We start from the raw sequence: 15,871 nt of genomic DNA, 5'->3' as shown, positions 1-15,871 counted from the left end.
TTTGTTTGACTTGTTCTCAAGTTGGGGGGAGAAGGAAATTTATTTCAGTCTTCCTTTTTAAAACTCTAAAGTTTCTGGGGTGGGGGGGCAGTGCAACACATGAAAATTGAACTGTTTGTTTTTTTGTCAGTTGTTTGAGTTCTGAGTAACAGAATTTACTGTACATAGTTTACTGTTAATCAGTATTTCTTGTCCTGGACACTTGAAAAAAAAAAGTTTTCAGGCTTTCAGGTATGGATGCCATTACCGATTCTAAAGTTTGTAGGGGCATTTGCAGATTATTAGGTCTAGGCTAAGTTCTGTAAGGTAAGTGCTTGGAGAAATCCTCATTTAATGAGCAGTGGGATGTTTGAATAATGCATTACCTGCAAGAGCAGGAGCTGATCTAGATTCCTTGCAGTCTTTCTCTTTGTAGTGCTGTTGTGTAGGTTTTAACTCTTTGAGATTTTCCAGTGAATGCAAGTATAAGTAAAACCCCTTTGGTAGTTTGCAACCTTCATCTAGCATAGATCTAAGCCTTGCCTTAGAACACCTGGCACTCCATAGCCAGGACCCACCTGCTCTGTACCCTTCTTTACACCTCACCCATCTTCACTAACCTCCAAAAATTTGATATAAACAAATTAGTCATGTTACAAGAAAATAGCAAAATTTGCTAAGCATCATGCCAACAGATCTCACCGCTACTCTGGCCTTTGAGAACTAAACTGGATTGAACTACCAAATTTACTATCCCTGAACCAACTCCTTGATGTTCTTCATGTTTCACTGTTGCAGTCATTACATTTGGGTAATTTGCTGGCAGGTTGCCCTCAGTCGGCCTGAATTCCAAAGTCTTGGGTCCTGCATCGGTTGTGGTCTTCTCTTCCATGATGGTCAGGTCATCGGGTATAAAACATGTAGTCTTTCTTGCCACACGGTACCCGAATCAGAAGCATTTTGCATGTGACGGTCGGCCGACTACTGAAATATTCGAGTTTGAGTTTCAGAGAGTTTGAGTTTCAGAACCGAAGTCTTCACTAAAGCTAAGTACCCCATTTGGGAAGCTTTTTACCGATGTCAGAAAAAGTTAATTGTATTACTTGTGGGAAGCAAATACCTCATAAGGATTTCCATTTATATTGTATTCCTTGCCTAGGCCCTGATCACAATGTGCCTGGCTGTCGGTATTAAGCGTCGGTATATTTTTGCATCTAAATATTTTGGAAACAGATTTAACTACCCAGAAATGTCGGATAGCAATCCGACTACCGGAGTACATAAAAAAATGTAAAGAAAAGGACAGAGAAAGGCAGTAGAGATCCAAAACAGACTAAGCTTCTCCTAAGCCAGTCGCCGTTTCGCCGGTACTCAGTGAGGCGCTTTCGCAGCCCCTGATACCCGCTACCTTCAAGTCGCAGGCCTCTACCGACACCCATGTGGAGTCCGGTATGCCGTAAGATACTCAAGGTATTGGACAGACGGATGCATCTCCCTCAGATGGGTCCGGAGCCGCTGAGCAGGCACTGGCTTCTGAGGGTGTATTCAGACCTCAACGTTTACATATCAAACCGACAAAAGCTGCAAAACCAAAGGCAAAGACATCTTCTAAAACTAAAAACCTGACGCCTGAGCCACGTGCACATGCCTCTATGCCTAAGAAACAGATGATCAAAATGGCTGAAGACCTTATTACCTTGATCAGGTGTACCCATCCCCCTCCAGAGGCCTAGGCAAGACACTGACTATGAATCTTCAGATCAGGTTTCTATTTCTTCTGATTCCTCTTCTGATCAGGAATTATCTTCATCTCCCTATGAGGATTCTGATGCTGAGGGGTCTATTCCATCTGGAGAAACCTTGCATATTTTGAGGGAGCATTTTCACTGGGAGAGTCAAGACTTCTCAGAATCAAAAAAGAGGCTCAGGGATTTCCTTCTCCCTCAGCACAAGCCTTTAGCCATTCCCCCTGATGTTCTTCGTTCCCCATTGCTGCAGTCCTTACTATTGGGTAGTCCGCTGTCCAGTCGGCCCGAATACCAGAGTATATGGCTGACGTCGGTCAGGGCGCATTAGACTGACGTCAGTACGTCAGGGTACTAATGCGCATGACCGACGTCATATCCTCAGTCTTTTTTGCCGCATGGTCCGATGCAGAAGCAGTTTTGCGAGTGCAGGTTGGCGTTCTGAAATATTTCCGAAACCGGAGTTTCAGACCGAATCAGAGTTGGCTAAGTACCCGTTGGGAACATTTTGGTTTTTCTTGCCTCAGTATTTAACCGGATGTCAGAAAAAGTGAATAACTGTATTTCTTGTGGGAAACAGATACCTCATAGGGATTACCATACCTTGTGTATACCTTGTTTAGGGCCTGAGCACGGCGTTGTTGGATGCCGCTCTTGTGCTAGGTTTAACAAACGCACTATTAAGAGGAGGTTAGACTGTGCCAGGTTAGTGTTTGGGAAGCGTTGCAATTATAAAATGCCGTCGGATGCTCCGGCGCCCGCTTCGTCAAGAAGCGCAAGGACAAAACAGCGAAGCCTAGGGTTGATGAACCGGCAGTCCCGGACGTCGGTTCTTTAGAAGGCTCAGTGGAGCCAGAGGTTTTGCCAGGAGTTTCTATGGAGTCTCAGGCTGAAACTTTACTGTTACAGGATGTGCCTTCTCAGGAGGTAGGCCAGGCTGAGGGGCTTCTCAGGTAACTGTTCTTCCCTCTCTTCCCAAGGTTGTTAGAGCCTCTCCTTCTGTTGCCAAAACTTCTTTGAGAGGTAGGCCAAGTTCAGCTTCAGTGGGGGCTTCTCCTAGCATTTCGGTTCTGTACCTAAGAAACATATGCTTAAAATGGCAGAAGATTTGATTACTATGATTAGAGGTTCTATGCCCCTCCTGATAAGAGGCCCAGGGTGGAACCGAGTTTGATAGTTTTGAACAGTGTTCAGAGGCTTCTGAGTCTTCTGCGGAAGATTTGCAGGAGTATCCTCCTTATTCTGATTCTGATGTGGATGATTCCACTCTTACAGCTTCTCCTCCTGAGGATTTCTCTTTTTCAGAGACTCTGCATTCCATGAGGGAGCACTTTAAATGGGAAGGCCAGGATTACTCTGATTCCAGGAAAAGGCTTAGGGAATTCTTGTTTTTACCCCAGCATAGGCCCTTAGCTATACCTCCTGTGTTGAATGTGGTGGAAGATGTTTTTGCAGAGGCTTCCCTGAACCCTGACTCTTTGCCTCCTGCTCCTGTTAAACCCGATAGGTACTATAGGGTGCCTGAAGCTCATAAGTATTTGTTTGAGTCCTAGGGCGGACCCAGAAACTGTTTCTCAGGGGCCTAAAGGTGTTAAGGCCTCTGTGGTTAAAAATCCTGTTCCCACTGATAAAGAGGCAAGGGCTTTGGATAGGTGGGGAAAGAAAGTGTATACTTCTTCCACTCTAGCCATGAGGCGTTGAATTGTCAGTTTCACATGCTAAAATATCAAAATTATCTCCTTTCACAATTGAAATCTAAGGTGGATGCTTTGGCGGAAGGTATTGAGTGTAAAGAGTTGCTGGATTTGGTTCATGTGTCTGAACAAGTGGGTAAGCATTCTTTGCAATGTGGTTTTGATGCTGTACAGGCCTCCTTGAGGGTGGCTGCCACTAGTTCTGTTCTTCGCAGGCATGCCTGGTTGAGGGATCAGAATTTAGCTGAGCATGTTAAGACTAGGATTTTGGATGCTCCTTTACAGTCTGATGTGTTGTTTGGTTCGCCTGTGGAAGCAGTTTTAAAGAAAATGGAGGACAAAGCTAAGTCTATGCAAACTGTTAAAGATTTTTTGCAGGTGCAGCCACCGAAGTTTAGTAGAAATTGGCCTGCTAAGGGGTGGACATATCCTGCTTATGATTCCCAGTCTAGGGGTAGGTCTACACGTGGTAGGGGCAGAGCTCAAGGTTCTTTTAGGCCTAGAACAGGGAGTTCACCTGCTCAGACTTCTGGTGAGGGCAGGGGTCAGTCCTTTCGTAAACAGACCCAATGACCTGCCTTTTCAGCTACCAGTAGATTCTCGTCTGGTAGCTCCTTTGGGAGGAAGACTGTCTCTTTTCAAAGGAAATTGGGATTTAATTACTCAAGACAGATGGGTGTTGGATATCATTCACCACGGTTACAGGTTTTATTTCCATACAATGCCTCCTTTCAAAGGCATGCCAGACGTTCCTCCTCCACAAAGAAAAGAGGCTCACAAGCATATTTCTCAGTTACTCCAGATGGGGGCCATTCAGCCAGTTCCTGTATCAGAAAGGGGCCTAGGATTTTATTCTCGCCTGTTCCTAGTACCAAAGAAGGGGAACACGTGGAGACCAATTTTGGATTTATCTCTCCTCAACACTTATCTGGACATTCCCAAGTTCAAGATGTTGACGTTACAACAGCTTTTACCTCTGCTGGGCAAAGATCACTGGATGGTAACTTTAGATCTCAAGGAAGCTTACCTTCATGTGCCTATAAGGCTAAGTTGCAGGAAGTATCTGCGGTTTCGAGCTGGAAATTCTCATTATCAGTTCTCTGCATTGCCCTTTGGCTTATCTACTGCCCAGAGTATTCACAAAGGTTCTGGCTCCAGTGATAGCTTACTTCAGGCTACAAGGAATTCAAATCTATCCTTACTTGGACGACTGCCTGATTCTGGCTCAAGAAAAGGAAGACCTTCTACAGCATCTGGAATATGTTATAGCAGTGCTAAGATGCCTAGGATATTCTGTGAACGAAATAAAGTCCAGTCTAGTACCCTCTCAAGACATGTGCTTTCTGGGTGTGAGACTGAATACAGCAGCCCAGATGGCCTTTTAACCCCGGACAAACAAAAGAGTCTATCACTTTACTTCCATCAACTATCTCATCAGTCCGTGCTGACTGCAAGGACAGTCCTTCAAGCATTAGGGTTCATGGCATCTTGTATTCTGGTGCTTCCCAATGCCAAACTGCATATGAGGAAGCTACAATGGTATCTCAAAATGTATGGACACAGCACTGCCAGGATTTGGACACTGTCATTCAAATAATACCTTGCCTTCAAAAAGAATTTTGTGGTGGGCTCAGGAATGTCACCTAAACAAGGGACTCTCTGTGACCCGGCCAGAGGCGAGTCAGATTTTAACGACAGATGCCTCGGACATTGCTTGGGGAGCTCATCTAAATGGAAAGTGGATACAAGACAAGTGGCCTGCCAGACTACAGCATCTACATATCAACATGAAGGAGATGTTAGCAGTCCAGTTTGCATTAATGGCTTTCAAGGAGTTACTTCTTCCAGGGCAGGTGTTGATTCTAACAGACAACACAACTGTCATGTGGTACATCAACAAGCAAGGGGGAACACATTCTTATCCTCTATGCAGGCAAGCAATGATTTTATGGGAGACTGCGCTAAGCTTGCAACTAACTCTTCAGGCATGGTTTCTGCCGGGAGCACAGAACTGCTTAGCAGATGTGTTAAGCAGACAAATCATGGATCCCCACGAGTGGAAACTGGATCTTCATGTATTTCAAAAATTGACAGTGTCATGGGGAACTCCAGACATAGATCTGTTCGCTTCTCCACTAAACCACCAGCTGCCACAGTATTGCACAAAGGGGTTTCATCACACAGCTTGGAAAGTGGATGCTCTGTCTTTCAGTTGGAAAAACCTTCATGTGTATGCCTTTCCTCCTCTGCCTCTTCTTCCAAAGGTACTATTAAAGGTCAGACAAGACAGGCCAAGGATGATTTTGATAGCTCCAGATTGGCCTCGGCAACACTGGTACCCACTACTACGGAGTCTGGTAAGGAAGCCTCCATGGCCTTTACCTCTGATTCCTCATCTGTTATCTCAGAAGGACGGTCATCTGCTCAATGTCAAGCTTCACTCTCTTCATCTAACAGCCTGGCATATTCTGTGTTGAAACACAGCAGGTCTCAACTTCCTCAACAAGTTTTAAATGTGATTATGGAAGCTAGAAGACCTAGTACAAGGAAAGTGTATGCAGAAAAATGGAAGAGATTTTTATTTTGGAGTACAGCAAAGAATTTGGAGATTTCTGAGCCTAATTTGAGTGTGGCTCTTCAATATCTTACTGAGTTATTGGACAAAGGTTTGTCCTTCTCTTCCATTAAGATTCATGCTGCAGCAATTTCAGCTCACTATGATTGTGACCCACCATTGTTTTCGCATCCTTTGTTCAAGCAGTTTCTTAGAGGGGCAAAGAATATAAGACCCCCACGTAGAGCTCCTACTCCTGCTTGGGACCTCAATTTTGTGTTGGAAAAATTACTCTACAACCTTTTGAGCCTGCGGCTACTGCTGAATTGAAATACTTGTCATGGAAGACTGCTTTTCTGTTGGCTATTACTTCTGCAAGAAGGGTGTCTGAGTTGCAGGCCCTTATGGCAGTAGAGCCCTTTTGATTTTCCATAAGGATAGGGTATCATTACGTACTAATCCTTCCTTTATGCCTAAGGTGGTTTCTAGTGTGGCTTTAAACCAAACTATTCATTTGCCTACTTTTTATGCAGACCCCCAAAATAAAGGGGAAAAGATTTTGCACACTTTAGATGTACACAGGCAATTGCGTTATTATTTAAGCAGGACTAAGGATTTTAGGCAGTCTCAGCAGTTGTTTGTTTCTTTTGCTTTGAGTTCGCAGGGCAAGCCTGTGTCAAAACAAACTATTTCTAGGTGGATTGGCTTTTGCATTGCATTTTGTTAGTCCCATCATGGCAAGGAGATTCCAGCTGGGATTAGGCCGCATTCCACTAGAGCTACTGCCACTTCAACAGCATTTCTAAGGGGGGTGGCAACTAAGGATATTTTGGAAGCAGCTACTTGGAGTTCCGTGCATACTTTCTCTAAGCATTATCACCTTCCTATCTACTCTAAGTCTAGGGCTGGTTTTGCCACAGCTGTTTTGCAAGGCATGTTGTCAGCTCCTGCTTCTCTATGATTTGCCAGCCTCCCTTACCTCTGCTTTGGGATTCTACCCAATAGTAAGGACTGCAGCAATGGGGAACGAAGAACATAGTACAGTTTTGTACCTACCATAAATGTAGATGTTCGAGGATCCCCATTGCTGCAGTCCAATTACCTCCCTCCTTCCCCTCTGTGTTTAGGGGTGGTTGTGTAGGTGAGGTTACATGCTGATATTTTTGTATATATTCTTGTATGTATTGTACATATTTTTGGTGCAGGTATTTTGGGCCTTGTCTTTTTAGGGTCTTCTGACATCTGGGGCAAGAAAAGACTGAGGATATGACGTCGGTCATGCGCATTAGTACCCTGACGTACTGACGTCAGTCTAATGCGCCCTGACCGACGTCAGCCATATACTCTGGTATTCGGGCCGACTGGACAGCGGACTACCCAATAGTAAGGACTGCAGCAATGGGGATCCTCGAACATCTACATTTATGGTAGGTACAAAACTGTACTTTTTAGACATTGTGGATGATGTGTTTTCGGAGTCTAGCCTGACCCCTGACTCCTTACCTCCGGCTCCCAGTAAGCCTGACAGATATTACAGGGTCCCTGATTCTCATAAATTTTTATTTAGAAACCCTGCTGCTGACCCTGAAACTTTCACAGGGTCCAAAGGGAGTTAAGGCCTCAACAGGAAAAACCCTACCCTCTCCGACAGATTCAAGGGCACTGGACAGATGGGGAAAAAAGGTTTATACATCTGCAACCTTGGCAATCAGGACCTTAAACTGTCAATTTCATATGCTTAAGTACCAACAACATGTTATGGGATTTCTAAAACAGAAAATTATGTTGATTTCAGAATGTGCAGAAAATAAGTAATTGCAGGAATTATTGCATGCAGCTGAACAAGTTGGAAAGCATACTTTGCAATGTGGTTTTGATTTTGTAGAGGCCTCCTGCAGGGCCGCAGTTACTGGATCTGTGATTAGGAGGCATGTCTGGTTAAAGGAACAAAATTTGCCTGATCATGTTAAAGCTAAATTACTAGATCCATCATTACAGCATAATTCTCTGTTTGGTATTAAGGCAGAAGAGGTTTTAAGGAAAATGGAAGACAAAGCTAAGTCTATGCAAACTGTTAGACTTCTTACAGATGCAGCCACCTAGATTCAGTAGACACTGGCCTACAAAAAATTGGTCCTTTCCTGTGTCAGACAGAGCTCAAAGGGGCAAATCCAGACGCCCTAAGGGTTCCAGGTGTCAGGCTCAAGACTCATACAGGGCAAAGCAATGGGGCGCATCCACCTCCAAATCTGGAGGAGATAAGGAGCAAACCTACAGAAAGCAATTCCAATGACTTCCCTCTGCCTACACCAAGCACTTATCTTTTGGCAGCACCCATAGGGGGGAAATTAGCACTTTTTGCTCAAAATTGGCAGTTAATAACCCAGGACAAGTTGGTAATAAACATCGTATCACAAGGATACAGATTCCATTTCCACACTCTGCCAATGGCAAATGGTTGGCCAGATCTGCCAAAAAAACAATAGACAAAGGCACAGAAACAGGTTACGTCCCTCATGGATATGGGGGGCATTCAGACAGTACCAGAACAGGAAAAAGGAGAAGGTTTTTACTCCAGACTGTTCTTGGTACCCAGAAAGGACAAGGCCTGGCGGCCAATACTGGATTTATCGATTTTGAGCACATACCTGGACATTCCAAAATTCAAAATGCTCACTTGGCAACAGCTTCTGCCCATGCTAGGCAAGAATGCTTGGCTGGTGACTTTAGACCTAAAAGAGGCATACCTGCATGTCTCTCGTGCAGAAGATGCCTCAGATTCAAAGCTGGCTTAATGTATTACCAATTCTCTGCACTGCCCTTTGGCTTATCTACTGTGCCCAGGGTCTTTACAAAGTGCCTGGTACCAGTAATTGCATTTTGCAGACAAAGAAGTATTGAAATATATCCTTACTTGGACGACTCTCTCATTCAAGCAGAGAACAAGGGGACACTTCTTCGATACCTGGCGTTTGTGAAAAGGCTTCTAAAATGCCTAGGGTACACAGTAAATGAAAATAAATCACAACTGGTACCCTCTCAAAAGATAACATTCCTGGGTGCAAGCTTGAATACAACTGCCCAGATGGCTTACCTCATGCCAGACAAAGGCAACTGACTACTTACTTCAAACTGATGGCAACAAAAACCCAGTTTTCTGCAAGACAAATTCTGCAGGCTCTGGGCTTCATGGCATCCTGCATCCTACTAATTCCATATGCAAGACTGCATATGAGGAAACTTCAGTGGTACCTAAAATGTTTATGGAGTCAACATTCACACAGTCAGGAAACAATGATTCCTCTCATTCCGTGCCTGCTACAGGAGTTTCTATGGTGGGCAAAGGCCTGTCACCAAAACATGGAATGGCCCTTCACTCTACCCCTTGCCAGCCAAACCTTAACAGACTCATCAGATTATGCTTGGGGGGCCCACATGGCAGGAAGATGCATTCAGGGCATATGTGCACCAAATCAAATGCATCTACATATCAACCAGAAAGAGATGCTAGCTGTTCAAAATGCCCTGACAGCCTTCAAGGACTTACTTCATCCAGGACAACTACTGATAAAGACAGACAACACCACAGTCATGTGGTATATAAACAAGCAAGGGGGCACACACTCCTACCCCCTTTGCAGATTAGCCATGGTACTGTGGGACACAGCTTTGACCTGCCAAGTAAATCTTCAAGCTCAATTCCTGCCAGGAAAACAAAACATTCTGGCAGATGATTTAAGCAGAAACCTTATGGGTCCTCACAAGTGGAAACTAAATCCACAAGTCGTCAGCATGATAGCAGAGAAATTGGGCAGCCCAGCCATAGATCTATTTGCCTCTCCTCAAAATTATCAACTGAAAAGATTCTGCACAAGGACTTATCAGACAAGCATGGAAAGTGGATGCCCTATCCTTCAGTTGGAAAAACCTATCAGTTTACGCCGTTCCTCCTCTGCCTCTTCTACCCAAGGCCCTCCTAAAAGTCAGGCAAGAGAAGCCAAAGATGATATTAATTGCCCCGGACTGGCCCCACCAATACTGGTACCCAATCCTAAGGAACTTGTCACCGTACCCAGCTTGGACCTTGCCTACCACAACTACTGGCCCAGCCAAACAATCAGATCCTGCACAATGAACTACAGACTCTGAGCCTGGCAGCATGTCTAATCCTGTAAGCATACAAACGACACTGGTCAGTAAAGCTGTGATGGATGTCATTTTGGAAGCCAGAAGGCCTAGTACTAGAAAATCTTATGCTGACAAATGGAAGAAATTTTGTGCTTGGAGTCATGTACAAAGGAACTTATACAGCAGATCCGCATATTCCTCAGATATTACAATACTTAACTGAGATGCTTGACAAAGGCCTATCTTTCTCAACAATCAAAATCCATGCCTTTGCCATTTCGGCTCATTACAATACAGAGCCACCAATCTTTTCTCATCCTTTACTAAAGCAGTATCTTAGAGGAGCCAAATATCTAAGGCCTCCTAGAAGATCATTACCTGCATGGGACCTCAATTATGTGTTGGAAAAGCTCACCCTGCCTCCATTTGAACCAGCTGCTACCACTGATATAAAGTTCTTAGCATGGAAGACAGCTCATGGCTGTAGAGCCTTTTATCATATTTTACCCAGACAGGGTGTCTCTGAGGACAAATCCTAATTTTATGCCTAAGGTCATTTCCAGTGTGGCTCTTAACCAAACAATTCATCTGCCAACTTTTTATCCAAATCCGCAGAACAAAAGGGGAGAGAATTCTGCATTCCTTCGACATACACAGCTAAGATTCTACTTGAGCAGGACTAAAGCAGTAAGAAAAACTGAGCAATTACTAGTGTTATATGCTGCAGGAACAGAAGGAAAGGCCATTTCAAAGCAGACAGTTTCAAAGTGGATAAGCCGTTGCATCTGTTTCTGCTACTTACACCATGGCAAACCTGTGCCAAAGGGCATAAGGTCTCACTCCAGGGCTGCAGCTACTTCAACAGCCTTTCTCAGAGGAGTACCAACCAAGGACATTCTAGAGGCTTCTACTTGGAGTTCTGTCCACACCTTTACAAAGCATTACCATTTGCCTCTCTACTGTTAAGTCCAGGGCAGACTTCGCCAGTGCAGTGCTGCAGGGCCTTATAACCTCACCTAATGCTGTTTAGCTCCAGCCTCCCAAACATAGCTTTGGGATTCTACCCAAATGTAATGACTGCAACAGTGAAACATGAAAATAGTACAGGTGTGTACACTTACCATAAGTGTAGATGTTCGAGTGTATTCACTGTTGCAGTCCAAGTTACCCTCCTGCCATCCCCCTGTCATTCTACAGTTTATCTTTCCTTCTCCATCTTCTGCAACCTATGTGGTGTATTTGCTTGTAGATGAAGGTAAAGTTTATATTGATGCATGTATATATTTATAATATTGCTACCTTTTTGGGGGTACCTGACATGGGGGGGGTAAGAAAAACTAAAGAAAATTGCGTCTGCTGCATGATGTTCTTCGTCCCACATTGCTGCAGTCCTAACAATTGGGTAGTCCGCTGTCCAGTCGGCCCGAATACCAAAGTATATGGCTGACGTCGGTCAAGGCGCATTAGACTGACGTCAGTACGTCAGGGTACTAATGCGCATGACCGACGCCATATCTTCAGTCTGACGTCCTGGAAGAGAAGACAACAACCGACGCAGGACCCAATACTTTGGAATTCAGGCCGACTGAGGGCAACCTGCCAGCAGATTACCCAAACGTAATGACTGCAACAGTGAATACACTCAAACATCTACATTTATGGTAAGTGTTACACAACTGTACTTTTCCCCACTCCATACTCCACAAACCCAATAACTACCCTGCACTGAAAAACCTAATTCAGGAGTGCAATAATTCTAGAATGCTGAGATCTTGACAGACTCCTCCTAAAAGTCACTAAAGCTAACAATAGCTTTGGGGAATCTCTTCTGTAACCAGATTTCCAAAAAATGGAATTCCATTCCTCAGCACATTCAAAACACCACTAATACTTCCAGTTTCAACGTACTACTTGGGGAACATCCAACAAAACTGGCTATGCTGCTGCACTACACCAGGATGGCCTTTCAGTACTTGCTCTACACCTTCTAATCCACACTATACCCCTGCACTCCTAATCCACTCTGTGCTTTCTTTTTCTTTCCTTTTTCCTGTCCCTCTTATATTAGCCCAGGTATTTCTACTTTAATCAATTTTCTATTTCTGTTTCCCGCTCCCTCTTATGCTAGCTAGAATCAAGTAAAGTATTTCTACTTTACTTGATTCTAAAGTACTCCCAAATGGAGTTTTTGGTGAAATGTGTCTTAGAGTAGTAATAATATTAGTTTTCACTGTAAAAATACTCTATATAGTATTATCTTATGTTGACATTTTGTACTGTATTTTTGTCCCACTGTGCAATTTTCCTTATTATTGGTAAATTCTTTGTTCCCTCAACAGTGCTCGTTTCTTTGTTAATAACTGTTGCTGTAAGTGTTCTTAGATGCATTATAGTGGAGCTTTTCTCCCTGGGCCTCCACTGAAAACGGGCTTCTTGTCCAGTTTGACTTTCCTGGTAAACAAATGTAAATTAAAATAAAAAAAAAAATGAGGTAGATTTTATTGGATGCACTTGAACCTGTATCTCTAGCACAGTGTATATGTCTTTGTAGCACTGTCAAATTTTTTACACATGAAATGCATGCTTCCACAAACAAGTATCCCCCCCCCCCCAAAGGGGGGGGGGGCTAGCAAAATGAATTGGCATCATCAGTGCCAAATTCAAGAATGTTTATGAAATGTGCTGGTGTTAATGTAACAGTTTAACTCTGGCTAAGCAGCATCTTAAGCAGTGGTCTTCTACACATCTTAAATGTAGATGTCTGGAATGGGGTCTTCACCTCAAAGATGCAGAGTAAGAGAATTTCTTTCTGGCCTCCAGCTATTGGCTAGGCTTAAAATGGCCCTTCAAGACCGTCAGCCTATTATTCAGCTATGAAGCTGTATGATTATACATATCTCAATTCATTTTTCTCTTCTATACAGGTTTGGAGGCTACATGCAGGGTGGAAACCCACAAGGCCCACCGGTCAACCATCCAATGATGCAAGGTGGTGGTATGCAGGCTGGATTTGACCAAGACAGAATGAACCGACCTAACGACCCTCGGTTTCCGCGACACTTCTGAACATTTGCAATTAAGACTTTTATTGTAAATTTGTGTGGTAGTGGTGGTCTGTAGTAGCCAGACTCCCTATGTTGTGTATATATTTTTAATGTTCTGTTATTGTATAACATAAATGAAGTACAGACTGATAATTTTATATTTTTTCATTCTTTTGAAGACTTGTCATCATGGGAACATTCCATTTGTTGGAAACAAAACAGTTTGCCTTTTCTCCGTTTTTTGCCTCTCCCACATTTTTAGTGGTTGGTGCATGATTTTTATTCAGTGTAAAGCTGATCCATAAACCTCCTTCAGAAGTTAAATACTTTGCACCTTAATTGTATGTATTATCTAAAAGTTTGTGTTAAGTAATTGAGAAACTTTTAAAGTTGGAATGTTCTGTCAGGTTTGCTTTACTTGAAAACCAAGAATTGTTTGCATAATTTTAAATAAAACACAACTACACCAATCTTTTTTAAATACGTAAATGCCCAAAGTAAGTGATGGAAAAATGCATGCTTATTTAAGAAAACTTTTTTTTGTGCGTCTACACCACTGAAACCTTAAGAAGTTTTTATCTTGTGAACTGCATTTGTAAAATGCAGTGTAGAAAGAGACCACTCAGTTGTAAGAGGTGTTATTCAAAGGAATCTGTGCTATATTGGAGCCCTTATCCATGGGAGAAATTAGCTCTTGCCTTTCTGCTTTTTTGGCCCAAAAACGGTCAAGTTGCTGTCCTTTGTAGGAGAGGAGTACCCATTTTGGGAAATTTTTCTTGCCTTCTGATTTTACTGTCATCCCTTTTGTTGTTGAGTTGCTGCTTTCAGTAGCAGGGTCACATGATGCCCTCAGGAAGAAATAAGTGCAACTGTTGAAGACATTCCATGAAAGTGCACCCAATTATGAAGCCTTTTTTTTGGGGGGGGGGGTTGAAGGGTTTGATGTCATATTTATTATGAATGCTGTGTTCTCTCTGGCCAGAAACTTTAATGTGTTCTTGGAGCAAGTGTCTGTAGTGATAGTTTATGGAGCAGAGGTTTCAGTCCCACTAGCTTTTGGTCAACATCCTAGACCCAAAGCCGGTAACCTCCCCACCACTGCCTGCTGAGTTTGACTATAAAAGGCTAGTGGAAAACTAAACAGAGGGAAATAGATAACTTCCCATGCTTCCCCTCCACCAGCCGTTTACTTTTGGGGCATCAAACTGAATTTGATTTTGCTAGTCCAGAGTTGGATGAGAAGTTTTATCTTTCATAACTCCCCTGCACTTGGTTACGGCACATATGGTCACCACCGCCACCGAAAGATAATTCAGAATTTAGAACAAATGCAACTTTATACAAGTCATACTAAACACTGGGAATACCCCCCCCCCCCCCAAAAAAAAAAAACACTCCTTTGCAAGTAGAATGGCAGTAGTGTGAATTAAAAGCATTGTACACAGCTTCTGCAAACTGACATTTCACTTTTGGTCCAAGTTTCTTTGTGTTTGCTCTTATGTATTCACAGTAGTTGAGTCCCTCAACTGAGTTGCAAAGTAGAGCTGCATGTTTTTCTGAAACTCCATATGTAGTCTAGATACTGCCCCCCCCCCCCCCCACACACACACACACACACACACACCTGTGGAGTTGCTTGTCACTGTTTACATGCACACTGCTACTGCTGTTTAGTGTCTGTGGTAGAAAGCTGTATGTTTTTGTCCTGAATGTTGGAGAAATGTGCTATTTGCTTTTATAATTTTGTAATGTTACCTCTGATGTTCATCGTGCATACAGTTGCAGTAATCACAGATGGGTTTTCTGCCGTCAGGCGGGTCCTCGGTCGGCCGAATTCCAAAGTCTAGGTCCGGCGTCGGTTGTTGTCGCTTTCTTTCCTGACATCAGTGCGACAGGGGTATATAAGACAGCCGACGCCATATTCTTCAGTCTTTTTTGCCGTGCGGTGCACGAAGCAGAAGCAGTTCGCAAGTGCCAGTCGGCCAGCTCCTGAAATTACGAATAATTGGAAGCGAAGTCTTCTTTAAAGCTAAGTACCCCGTTGGGGAAACTTTTCTTGCCTCAGACCGATGTCAGACAAAGTTAACAATTGTATTTCTTGTGGGAAGCAAATACCGCATAAGGATTTCCATTCCCTCTGCATACCTTGTTTAGGCCCAGACCACGACATCTCGGCCTGTCGCTTTTGCGCTACTTTCAATAAACGCACTATTAAGCATCTGGTGGAGTTTTGGTAAAGCCTTTGATTATACAATGTCGTCTGATACTCCGACTACCATTTTGTCCAAAAAACGCAAGGACAAAGACCGACACGCGAGGCCCGCGATCTCCACTGACACCACGCCAAAACCGGCTACACGTGGTCCGGTTCTCAGCGAGGCACCTACACAGCCCCTGACTACCGACGACACTTCTTTGGCGATGTCCTCTGTAACCGAGACCGCAGGTACCTCGGCCCATACCCAGACTACAACCATTGAAGCCACTGTGAGTGTTGAGCCTCCTAATGTGGATAGGTCCAATTCCACCCATGGTGTCTTTAGACCCTCATCTTCCTTCTCCATTAAGGCCTTTACTAAGTCCAAATCAGCCATGCATCCCAAGAGGCCTGTTGCACAGGGCCCATCTCCAGGACCCATGCCTAAAAAGCAGATGCTAAAAATGGCTGAGGATTTAATTACTCTTATCAGGGGTTCCCAGCCCCCTCCAGGCAAGAGACCGAGTGGA

The 15,871-nt window shown here is 43.8% G+C and overlaps 1 protein-coding gene across 2 annotated transcripts in view; it reads left to right on the top strand.

Moving 5' to 3' along the window:
- The window catches only part of LOC122817656 (scaffold attachment factor B2-like), a 1,188,489-nt gene extending 1,174,875 nt beyond the window's left edge, over nucleotides 1-13,614 (top strand). For both annotated transcript variants that reach the window (XM_044090719.1, XM_044090720.1), the window contains exon 20: nucleotides 13,025-13,614. In XM_044090719.1, coding sequence (XP_043946654.1) covers nucleotides 13,025-13,166 — 142 coding nt within the window. In that variant the 3' untranslated portion in view covers nucleotides 13,167-13,614. The remainder of the gene's footprint in view (nucleotides 1-13,024) is intronic.
- The last annotated feature ends 2,257 nt before the right edge of the window (nucleotides 13,615-15,871 follow it).

This window comes from Protopterus annectens, chromosome 13.part0 (genome assembly GCF_019279795.1).
Source record: "Protopterus annectens isolate FY-2018-M chromosome 13.part0, PAN1.0, whole genome shotgun sequence".
Classification (NCBI taxonomy): domain Eukaryota; kingdom Metazoa; phylum Chordata; order Ceratodontiformes; family Protopteridae; genus Protopterus; species Protopterus annectens.
The sequence above is the reverse complement of the archived record's forward strand: the minus strand, read 5'-3'. Positions and strand labels throughout refer to the sequence as shown.